Here is a 12031-nt window from a genome sequence, read left to right as displayed (position 1 = left end):
TATAACTTAAAGGATACTCATATCTCTGACAATTTTCGAATTATCGCAAATTGACTTAATTATTATTACGGTATCTGTATTCTTGGGTGAAGGGTGGGAATAACAGTAAATGTGTCAGGCGAGGCTTCCTGTTGGTGCAAATGTGTTCGTTGGATCTATTTAAGAGTTTTACGATATTTTGTAATTAGATATATAGAATTGCATTATTGGTAAACACCAATGATATCGCTTAATTTATATAATACTGGAATGAAGTATCTGATCCCATTATGTAACTGAAGCCTTCCCACCAACAGCATAAAAAATTACGTTATAAAAAATTTAATTACTCATATTATACCATTAATAATATTACGAAGAAAGTATTAACAAGCAACAATAAAGTTGATATACTTGGGTATATAACATGTATAATTTACGTTAGGTAAGAGAGGCTATCGTGTGTGGAGTCGGTCAGTCTGCACCAACCATGTGGACGACCACCACCGTCCTCGCCTCTCTGCTGCTGCTGCCTCTACTGAGTGAGTTGTCTCTTGCACACAACTGTTATAATATACATAGCATGTATAAGTACCCAGTTTAATGAACCTGAACCCCCCCTCCCCCTGCAGTTTTAACAAAACCATAGTCTCAAACAATAATTTAATTACTTCGACGCGTGTCTGAGGTCCAGCATACAACTAGGAGTGCTTATATTCTTTCTTAGTGTGGGTAATAGCAGTCGAGCGGACGAGAAACAGCTACCCGCCGTCCCTTGTGAAACTTACCATGAACCACCTGGCGTACTCATACCCTCTTGACGGTCAACCCGGGTAAGTATACCATCCACACCCATCTGTTGGATGTCCAGGTCAAGGTGTGTGCTGGAGTAGCTGTGAGCTTATGTAATTCCTGTGTAGATTAACTCACCTAGATGTTTATGAAAGGTCGCCCATTAACCCTTGCTACACCTTTCATGCATTTTGTAATTTAATGAAATTAATTCTTTTATATGTGCATTTAAAATTGTGTATCGAGTTAGCTTTACCAGTTCTTCGTTTTAACTCATTCCACTAATTTACAATGCAAACTTTCTTGTTGAGTTTTCTGCATCTGATTAATGTCTTGCTTCCAAAACATCCTCTTCAGCACCAGACAAACTGTACACCCCCAGACACCCTCATGGTTTCCTCCCAGGCGCCAAATATCCTCAGTACGCCTCTAGGCGCCAGACCCTTATTACGCCCCCAGGTGCCAGACTCTCGGTACACCCCCAGGCGCCAGACACCCTCACTGCGCCCACAGGTGCCGGACATCCATAACAGCGGATTAAGCAGTTCGGCTGAAAATTTATTTTCATGATGTATCACTTCCAAGTTAAGTATTGGGCCAAAAAACATGCTAGCCTAATGATCGTGTTTTACATAAATATCTATTTAAATACTTTACACAATATTTTCCACAACTTTCAACATATATTGTTGTCCTCCACGACTCCTAACCAGAACACTGAGGGAGCAGGAGACCCAGCAGGTGATGACTGCACTGCTGACCTTTCTGGGGGAGTCTGGACCAGGTCAACACCTCCACCTCATTCATGACGACACAGCACCCGGTAAGGCTAGGCTTCCTCCTCCACCGTCCATGACCATCCCGGCTCCTTCCCTCCTTTTCTCTTAGTTTCCTCTTTAGTGTATCTGCTCCTCAGAAAGTGTTAAGGAACTCAGTACAGACTGAGGAATTGCCGTCCCTGGATAGTGTAAGTAACTTTCTCGAGGCCAGGGTATGCTTTTCCCCTACAGTGGGGTCCATCGCAAAATTAATATGCTCCATGCTCAGACATAGGATAATTTGAAGAGAATCTCATTTAAGCCAATATCTACACGAATTCAACTCGGAATGTAGGTATTAACACAATGTCACTTGGAATAAATCTGATTTTTTGGTTGATTTTGTAACCCAAAATCAAATTTACCCGTAAATTAATCGACCCTAAATTGCCGAATGGTGCGACAATATTAACTAACCTGTTCTCTGGTGAACATCTTTTCTTACTTGGTGTTGATGTAATACGATGTCTGTGGTTTCATTATGAAAGTTCCAACCCTATGGAGCACACCGCATTTATCGATGGTCGAGTTCACTAAATCACTGTATTACAAATGTCTGGAACATCTGTATAAGCACACCGATAAACGCAACTCGTGTTAGGTCCCATGGCTGACCAAATCAGGTCTAAGTATTGGTATTGACACTACGAGGGTTACTTGATGACTGCCTCCTTATGTTGTCAGCGGTCAGCAGGTCAAAAACTTTTGCACTGTAACTTATGGTTTTCCATTTTTTGGGGGACAGGACTCTTTAAGTTTATCGAAGTTCCTCTATAGGCCAACTCCTGACCTTCCCCAGGATGCAACCCACATACTCCACTCATACGACTATGTTGCTTTCAATATTGTAATATAAATATCTTATAGAAAATGGAGGATTGTTTGTCAGGAAAGTACCCAGGTGACTGGCCGTAGCAGGTGCCCCGTCGAACGACGGCAACAGGCTGTGTATTGTTGACCTTGTACATACTAATTCATTCCGTGAGATTGCGATTTTTTCTGCATATACTGTTGCCCTAAATGTGGCCACCTTTTATACTAATTATAGGAATCATACACCTTCAGGTACAGACTGATGCATCATTAGAGTTTAAATAAATACAATGTCGGCCGTAATGTTACGATATTATCAAGCAGGTTGGTCGGTGGTTTCCGCCCGTAATTTACAACTAAAGGATTCCACGCCCTGCCGCTGGAGGGGGTGGAGGTTGGTCTGGGAACTCCAGTTTGTCCCTTCCAGTGGTTCTCCCCGTGGTAGCTGCCGGCTGGGAGTGATGTCTGGTCGTTTTGCCGGAGCCGCTTGTGGGGGCCTGTGTTCGTGTATTCCCTGCATGATTGGAGCTCTGTTGCCTTTTGTGCTCCGGTCGTCAACGATTGGATTGGAGTTTACCGAAATTGTGGCCTTCACGACGGCGGATGTGACGCTGTTTAATGTGTTGGGTGTAGTTGTGTCTGCTGTTGTTGGTGTTCAGCTTGTTTCCCGTCACTGAGTGGTCGTCTGGTTCGGCTCCCGATATGTCTACAGTGAATTTGTAAAGCGGTATGACGGCCGGTCCTTCAAGTTGCCTTTAACTGCTGGTTCGGTGTCTGTTTCTGATCGGAGTGGCACCGTCCAGGGTGCCACGCACCGTCCAGGGTGGGCCCTATGAGTTCCTTTAGTGGTTCCGGAGCTGCGTGGCAGGGGGTTACGCCCGCATGACGGTGTTGTGTTGATTTAGGGGCGACGACGATCGTGGGATCGGCCGCGTGACGGTGTCCCCCTGACGGATGGGCTGTGTGGAACGCTTACAAGTTGAAGTTTCCGTATATTCGGTATCCGGAAAAGTATCTTGGTTCTGTATGCTAACTTCGGGTTTTTGCATTGTGTTGTTCAGTTGTTTTTGTGTGTTTTCTTTTTAGTATGACTTTGTGTGGTTTTGGGACTTAGGTGTTTTTAATGTAATTGTTCATGTTTATTTTGTTGTACTTATAAAAAAATATATAAAAAATAAAAAAATCCATCAATTTAGAGTTAGTTTACGAGTTTATCACAGAAATGTAGAATTCATTTTTATTTTGTTTTTATTTATCGTTGAGTACGTTCGAATAGAATCCATTTTACTATAAATTTGATTGTATATTTCGTGCCCATCATCACCTCCTGCTTCCTCTAGTGGTGGTGGTGATAGTGACAGAAATTGTGGTGGTGACAGAGGTGAAGGCGGCGGTACGGGAGTGGCAGCAGCAGTGGGTGGAGGTGACGATAGTGGGGAACACGTCAGACGTGACGCTCCTGCAGACGGTCCTCACTTCTGTCCAACTGGGCCGCCGTCAGCGTCGCCTGCTGCTCCTGTGTTCTCTTCAGAACACCCTCCGCGTCTTCGATGCTGTGAGAAGTTATCTAAGAGTTCTTATAACACTTATCTATATAAGTGTTAATATATCTGTTGGCGGTTAAAAAACAAACTGTGCTTGCAAGTGTTTGATGTAGGCCGCTGGGAACAGGTTGGATGTGATATCAACCCCTAGATCTTTCTCTCTATTGGACTCTTGCAGGAGTTCACCTCCCAGATGGTACCTTGTGTTCAGCCTTCTGTTCCCTTTGCCTAATTTCATCACTCAACACTTTCCTGAGTTAAACTTTAGAAGCTATTTTCTAGGCCATTCCTCACATAGACCATGTGTACGTTCGTGCGTCCTCGAACGAGTATTATACTATGTGTGTTTACACCAATTGTATGAATATAGACTATTGAGAATGGAGCCTTCAGTGGGTTGTGAAACATGTCTGTAATATCACTCTCAGGTTAAAGAGATGAACTTGGAATCATCAGCGGTTTACTGGTATGTGATCCTTCAGAGTGACTTTACAGCGGAACTGATAACCCACCTTAGGGAAGGTACACAGGTGAGTTGCCTGAGGGAGAATACACACACACACACACACACACACACACACACACACACACACACACACACACACACACACACACACACACACACACACACACACACACACACACACACACAGTGAGGACACTTTGTGTGACCAAAGAGTCAAAGCTCAGCCCCCGCAAGCACAACTAGGTGAGTACACACACACGCACATTTTCTCTCAACACGCTCAAGTTTACACATATGTACGAGAGAGTACATACATACACTAAGTATACAAAATATTGTTTCAAAATACTTTGTATAGTAAATATTTGAGTCGCCATTGACATTAACTTGTTTTGAGCAGTGTAACGTGAATATTTTGTCTGCTAACTATTATGAAGTGTTGGTGTGTATTTGAGGTGTTGAGGATGAAACATCTCGACACTTCCCTCTGGTGCAGATGACGGCTGCTGTGAGGACGGCAGACATGAGGTATCGGCTGCGTACTTCTTATGTCGACATTCACAACCAAGTGAGGTGAGTAGCTGCTCACAGGTGCGTTAACTGGCTTCTTCTGGTTGGTTAGTTGTTAATGGGGGCAGATTATTGACTGGTTTTGTGTAGGATGACAAAGTAACGTGTGTGTGCAGGCTGAAGGCGGTGGGGTGGTGGTGGTGGAGCAGAGATTCTGGAGGTCGTCACGTCGCCAGCAGTTCCCTCACTCCGGACCTTCAGCAAGTCTACAGAGACTTCGGCGGCAGGACCCTGACGGCGGCCGTGGTGGACGACTGGCCCTTCTTCAAGGTGACGCCAGTCTCCACCACCCACGCAATCCCTGACTCTGGCATTGACTATCAGGTCCTCACCAGTTTGGCACTCAAACTCAACTTTACGTGAGTAAACAAATGTAAACTTGTAACTATTACCAGTAACATTAAATACGAAAATGTTTAAGTTTCCATTCTTGTAATGATTTTTGTAAGGAAACTATTTAAAACTCTTTGATTCACATAGTGATAGGAATCCAGTTAAACTTATCGAGGTCGCCTTAGGGTAGTTACTGACCTTCCACGGGATGCATCCCATAACAGTTGTCTAGCTCCCCGGTACCTGTTTACTGCTAGGTTAACTAATGCATCGCATGAAAAGAAACATTGCTCAAAAGCTACTGTCCTGCCCGGGGAATGGAACCTGGGACCTCACGGCTGTGCCCATCAGCGCTGACCACTGTCGTTTCTTTAACTTTACAAAAACTTACTCCTCATAAATAATGGAAACGTAGTTTGCATTACAATATTTTTATACCACAATAAACTCGGTGATTTCAGGTGACATTTTGCAGATATATTGCGTGCCTGGGAGAGATATATTAACACCCATAATTCTTTGATATATTTTTGTTCTGGTCTGTGTTCGGTTGAGGCGCCATCATTACTGCAGGGGAAATTTAGAGAACCAGGATTATTTGTAGTTTAAACGGTGCTTCTACCATTGCAAGGTTGAAGCATTTTAATTCATTGAAATGTATAAATAATTTATAATAACACAATAGGCACAATGTCTGAGAGCAACGCTAATTCAACTCCGAATCAACGTCATCAACGTTGATAACTTGATTCAGCGTCAAACCAACGCCACTCAGTAATATTAGGGGTGGAACTGATTGAACCTGATGCAAGAGCTTCAGCAGTTATCGTGATGGGTATTGATGCAGGTACAAAGTGAAGCTGGATCCCAAGGGTCAGTGGGGGGGCCCTCAGCCAGACGGTTCTGTCATCGGCATGATTGGTATGGTGGCCCGGCGGGAGGCCGACCTCGCCATCAACGAGATCACCATCACAGGTCAGCTGCTTCTCTCACCTAGGACCATAGTTACTGTGTGCACACCTGCTTGTGCCTTCAAGGAGCGAGCTCCAACTCCACAATGGATTCTGTATTAACCTTGTGTATGTGTGTGTACCAGGACCGAGGGAAACTGTGGTGGACTTCACGGTGCCTTACTTCATGGAGTCCACAACCATCGTCACTCCTGCTCCTAAGGAGAAGAGTAAAGCTGGGGCCATCTTCTCGCCCTTCACCCCCTTGGTAGGTTTATTGTAAGGATAAATGGTTTACAATGTGAGTGATTCTCCCATCACCCCCTTGATAGGTTTAGGGTATGAAGAATTATTGTTTATTCCATGTTAAATGAGCTATCCTCATATGTGTAAACCAGACGCCCTCTAATGTCGAAGCTATTGTCCTTAGGCAAAAAACATCGTACCTCCAGGCGAATAACACATAAAATAGAGATCACCAAGCAGAGTGCGCTGTACTCGAATTTATTCTTTGAAATATTTTAAATTAAATAACCTATTATAAGTTGTAAGTAGAGAAAGTGTTCCCAGCTGTGTTAAGTATCCTAGCCCCAGATTTGGAAGTCAAATTTACGGAGGCTGCGAATGTGGAGTTTCCAGGTGTGTAGCAGCAAAACTCGCATGTATACAAGTTATCCCTAATTGCTTGAATATATGTAGATCTAAGAGCCTCCAGGTGTGTAAATGTAAGACACCCCCCCCACAAGGAGTATAAATCCAAAAGATCCAAGGTGTGTAAATTCAAGAGTTCCCGAGGTGTGTAAATGTAAGACCCACTAGGTGTGTAAGTCCAAGAGCCCCAAGTGTGTAAATCCAAGAGTCCCCCAGGTGTGTAAAACTAAAAATCCTGCAGGTGTGGCTGCTGTTGGTGGCGGCAACCCTGGCGATAGGTCCAGTACTGTCCAGTGTCAGCTGGGTGATGGAACTCTACACGGGCAAGAAGTGGGACCGGTCCATTCAGCAGTACACCTTCAACATGTTCAGAAACATGGTGGTACAAGGCAACCTCATTGTGTCAGGCTACTGGCCTCACCGCATCATATTCTTGTCCTGGTACCTCTTCACCTTCTACGTCTTCGGTGAGTTTCCTCCTTATCTTCCTCCGTTATTTACCATCAAAATCCAAAATATCCGAGAATATAAAAGTCTTACACATGAAGCCACTCACAAATAAGCTAACGAGAGGAAACTAAGTATCTGGGAATAGTAATTTATAAGGGAATTCCTTTAGACTGACGCTTTTTAAACATATTACACAGAAGATGTAATATAATATAATAGGCAGGAGGGTGACCTCAGGAGGTATTATATCTGCTCGTGTGAATAACAACGATATGGTGAGCAGCGGAGAGTAGTGATAGACTGATCCAGTTCCCACAATATACAAGAGTAACCGCAATTCAACCCTGAATCAACGTCACCTACATTGTTTCAACGTCGAACCAACATCGCTCTAGGATACCGTGTACACTGGGACATATTTGGAGACTAAGCGGTATGTGGTAGGATCCATGATGGTTGAATCACGGTGGGGCCATTTTCTTAAGTGGGTTTAAAATGATGCTACTTATTTATTAAGAACGTTTGAGTCACACAAGAGACTAAGTGTCTGGATCGTGGTAAAATATTGCGAGGAGAGTGCAAATATAGCATTATATGAGGACGGGAGTACATACTGCAACGTCTTGCTTGTTGCCAGTGAATGCAGTCTTATAGGATTCCTAGAGATATGGGCTGACCATGGCTGTTCCTTTAGGAGTGTCACATTGTGTCTTCAATAAGACATGGGGGCAACGTGATAGTGTACAGTTGTTTCTGCAAAGGAACCGTTCCATATTCATGTGTGCGCCACCCAGTTACAATACAATGATATATCCGACAATTTATTAATTAGTAGATTGCCTAATAGTATCAGCCTACTTAAGTGCAAGACTGAAGAGTGAATATTATCTTAACAGCGCTGTACTCTGGCACTCTGACGGCTGTGTTAGCGATCCCGTCATTTGAGAAGCCAATAGACTCCCTGGTGGACCTGCTGAACGCTATCAAGAAAGATGGCTTCATTCCTGTGTTTGCTTATGGCACAAGTAACGAGTTCATATTCAGGGTAAGACTTTTTGGACAGTAATGAAAAAAATATATTTATGTGTAACGGGCCTTTATAAAAAGAATATTTAATTCATAATATACTATTTCCAAAGACTGGATCATTACTGTGATAACCAATGGAAACTTGAGCAGAAGTTGTACTATGCTGTTGACAATGGCAAATATATGCATTTATTTTCCTATTATGTAATACGAAATCCTCCACAATCATTATTAACGGCGACAAATGTTATAAATCTTGCCACAGGAGGCGACTTCGGGGATATACAGAGACATCTGGCACATGTTCACCCCAAGCCTAGGCTATGTCAGGTCCTTCGACGAGGGCGTAGAGAAGGTAATGCCTCATGGGCTTCTGAGATATATTTTCAACTCGGCCTAATAGATTATTTCAGCAGGTGTCAGCATAAATTATTATTATTATTATTATTATTATTATTATTATTATTATTATTATTATTATTATTATTATTATTATTATTATTAATTTTTACTATTATTTTAATACGCTGATCATGCTATTAACATGACTTGTGCTGAGACTGAATATGACTTTGGTTATGTAGCACAGTAGTCTACTTCCTCGGCTCACAATCAAAAATTCCGGATTCGATCCCCGGGCGGGACTGTTATGACCCAGCAATTAACTTGGATCCTAACTTTGTAATTAACATAATTCTTGCCCCTCACGGTATATTTGTCAACTCTGTTTTAAATAAATTGTTATTATGATCATGGAATAAATAATATTCAGTTGCAGTGCAGTGTTAAAGTATGTCATTAGTATTGGTACGTGCATGATGTTGTACTTGTGTTACACCTACTTGATGTGGCCAAGAATGTCATTAGTATTGGTACGTGCATGATGTTGTACTTGTGTTACACCTACTTGATGTGGCCAAGAATGTCATTAGTATTGGTACGTGCATGATGTTGTATTATACAAGAGTTGTACTTGTGTTACACCTACTTGATGTGGCCAAGAGTTGCTGTTACATAGGTATTAGACCGGTCTGTGTCTGGCCTGTGTCGTGTGAACACTTACTGTCCGAATGCCCGAAAGCTTTGCGTAATAGTGGCTTTAGGCATTGTATGTACTAGCTCTATCTATAAGTCCTCCAATCTTTGTAAAAATTTCTTGTATGTATGTACCTTACCTAAATAAACATTTATTATTATTATTATTTATATACTGTGGTCAGCAGGACCAAGGGTAGTGATTTTCTGTGATTATTATTCTTTATAGATAATTTACATTGTTTTGGTATTATTTCAATTAGTACCTAATTAATTTATTACTCATTATAATGTTGAATGGCAGTGTTGGCCAGAGTGGTTAGATGTGGGAGTGTTGATTTATGGAATGCAGGAGGAAGACTGCTGTGCTTAGGAGCTCCTTCCAGTCAGTTTGCAGGGCGGTGTAGTCAGTGACACATGGAGACTGGAATGGAATGGTTGTCAATAGCTCTGAGATAAGTAAAGTTACCTAGAGTCAAAATTGTGAACAATTGCTGTCTGACTATATAGTGTGTTTAAGTTCATTAAGGAGTGTGCCGAGTTCAAAGTAAATTTATTAAGATCAGTGATTGATATTGTAATATTTGTATTATATTCAGTGATTAAGGTGAGTGTCATGACCTATTTTTTTAATTTGTATTGTTACCTTCCACAGATTATACAGGTGTTTTTAATTAATGGTTGTTTTACTTAATTTTCCCTAGTTTAGTGTAATTGTGGGAACAGCCAATAAGGAGTTGAGGAGAATCACAAGAAACACGAACATTAACAAGTGGGAGGGGTAACAGGGATAAAGGGTTGGGTACAATTTCATTTTGCCTGATGGAATATTACCTCTGTTCACCTAGGAGTACCACAGAAGTCGGGCGACAGTTGTGGGTTGCATCTTGTAATGTATTAGTATTTCGGTAGTTGACGCTGGTATTGTTGCAGGTTCTTATGGGGAAGTACGCCTTCGTGAACTCTTACATGGCTGTCGAAATCCGGGTGAGAAAGACAGGCATAAGTAAGTTCTACATGGCGCAGCAGACATTCTACCCTCAGGGCTATGGCATGGCGCTCGTCAGCGGCGCTCCCTACAAGAATGTTTTCAGCCATGTGTAATTATCAACCAAACTGAGATGACGAAGTTCACAATGTATCTTCTCGGGTTATATACATTGAGAATTTCTTTTAGTTCTGTACGTGGTCCAGTATATTTGGTTAGTCGGTAAACACTTACGGTTGTCTTAATGAGGTTGATAAGTATTAAGCCCAACACTAAACAATGATAAACTCGTTATAAGACCTTGTTTTGAACAATAACGTATCTTGTTTTATATCAGGACCGATCGACGTGGACATATCTTAAACAAATCTGCACATCAATTTAATTGACCTCTGAGTATTGACCTTCTAGGTATTGCTTCATTTAAATACATGTTCTAGAAGATAATGCCCTGGTATGTCATAACCTGGTAAGGAAACTGCACAGGAACATTTAGGTACAGCAAAACCAGTGCCTACTTAAACCTAGCCTAGTCTCGCAAAGTATTCAAGATGGTGCGGAATATTTCCATTCGCCCAAATGACTTTACCTCACCAGACCCTCGTGCCAAACTCTTTATCAAATGCTCCATCTTCTCATTTTGTAGCCATCTGTAGTAACATATCTACTCTACTTTAATTTATTTTAGAATCAAATTGCCCGTTGAAAATAATTCTTATGAAGAAATGTATTATTATTACTGACTACATATTTTTTTTTAACCTGGTGTTGGGTCAGGATGTTGCAGCCGAGTCAGGTCAGGGGGATAAAGTTCAGTGTTGAGATGCATCCATTGTATTTCTTAGCTGTATCAGAATTCTCACATGTATGGAGTTAGCTATTTTGTTGTTAATATTATTATTGCTACATCAGTCTTATGATGTTGGGTCAGGTTGCTGCAGCTGCGAGAGTCTGGTCTGGTGGACAAGTGGACTAAGGACGAGGTGTCGAAGCTGAAGAGACAGGACAAGTCTGGCAGGAGCAGCAGCCTGCCAGGTGCCATCACTCTCCTGCACCTACAGGCTGCCTTCTTCCTCCTCCTCTCCGGCTTCTCTCTTGCCTCAGCTGTTTTAATCACCGAAATATTTCTATGTTCTCCTCGAGGGGAAAAAACGCCATAGAATGCTTAATATGACCTTGACTACGGAGATTGAAGGCATGTCTAATGGATGGAATACAGCAAATTTGTTTAATCGGTTACCTATGTACTTCTGTAACATATTTTTCATTTTGTTTCCAACTTTCAAATAAATGTAAAATATTGTTGTTCACTTTTCAATACTTTTGTTCACACCTTGCCCTACGCCTTTGTTCATTTTTCCTTAGCAAATTACTGTACCGGGGCTTCCTTGCAAGGTTTGTTATTAGGGGGGGGGGGGTGCTACCCTGGAACCCCTCAAAATGATATGTCCCACTTCTGGCAGTAGACGTAACTGCACAGCTTAGTTAAAATTACCCTAACTCATCTACACTTAATTTCAAAACATTGTAAGGCTTTAAGGTTTAAACTCGGCATAATTAAGTTACGGAAAAGCTGTACATGTAGGCACATGCAAGTCAACTAAGCTTATCTG

At 42.0% G+C, this 12031-nt stretch overlaps 1 protein-coding gene across 2 annotated transcripts; it reads left to right on the top strand.

Annotated features, from left to right (window-relative positions):
- Positions 1 to 430: 430 nt before the first annotated feature.
- Positions 431 to 11721, top strand: LOC123764190 (glutamate receptor ionotropic, delta-2). Of its 2 annotated transcripts, XM_069315719.1 has the most exons (14): positions 431 to 521; positions 707 to 812; positions 1485 to 1594; positions 3782 to 3957; positions 4375 to 4476; positions 4909 to 4985; positions 5099 to 5341; positions 6163 to 6290; positions 6412 to 6533; positions 7158 to 7383; positions 8263 to 8411; positions 8661 to 8750; positions 10364 to 10530; positions 11350 to 11721. In XM_069315719.1, exons 1-14 carry the CDS (start codon positions 470 to 472, stop codon positions 11576 to 11578), a joined length of 1977 nt encoding a protein of 658 aa, XP_069171820.1. In that variant the 5' UTR covers positions 431 to 469; the 3' UTR covers positions 11579 to 11721. The 2 variants fall into 2 exon arrangements, with proteins under 2 accessions (XP_069171820.1, XP_069171821.1); XM_069315720.1 differs by lacking the exons at positions 431 to 521; positions 707 to 812; positions 1485 to 1594; positions 3782 to 3957 and adding an exon at positions 2355 to 2903.
- The last annotated feature ends 310 nt before the right edge of the window (positions 11722 to 12031 follow it).

Source organism: Procambarus clarkii, chromosome 82 (genome assembly GCF_040958095.1).
Source record: "Procambarus clarkii isolate CNS0578487 chromosome 82, FALCON_Pclarkii_2.0, whole genome shotgun sequence".
Classification (NCBI taxonomy): Eukaryota; Metazoa; Arthropoda; class Malacostraca; order Decapoda; family Cambaridae; genus Procambarus; species Procambarus clarkii.
Note: the sequence above shows the minus strand (reverse complement) of the source record. Positions and strands in the feature narration are given on the sequence as shown.

Bases quoted from the DNA above. Each gene is read 5' to 3' on its own strand.
- LOC123764190 (XM_069315719.1), top strand. From the start codon at position 470: ATGTGGACGACCACCACCGTCCTCGCCTCTCTGCTGCTGCTGCCTCTA. The intron at 522-706 runs GTGAGTTGTCTC...ATTCTTTCTTAG, and splicing joins GCTGCTGCTGCCTCTACTGA to TGTGGGTAATAGCAGTCGAG. The intron at 4,986-5,098 runs GTGAGTAGCTGC...GTGTGTGTGCAG, and splicing joins GACATTCACAACCAAGTGAG to GCTGAAGGCGGTGGGGTGGT.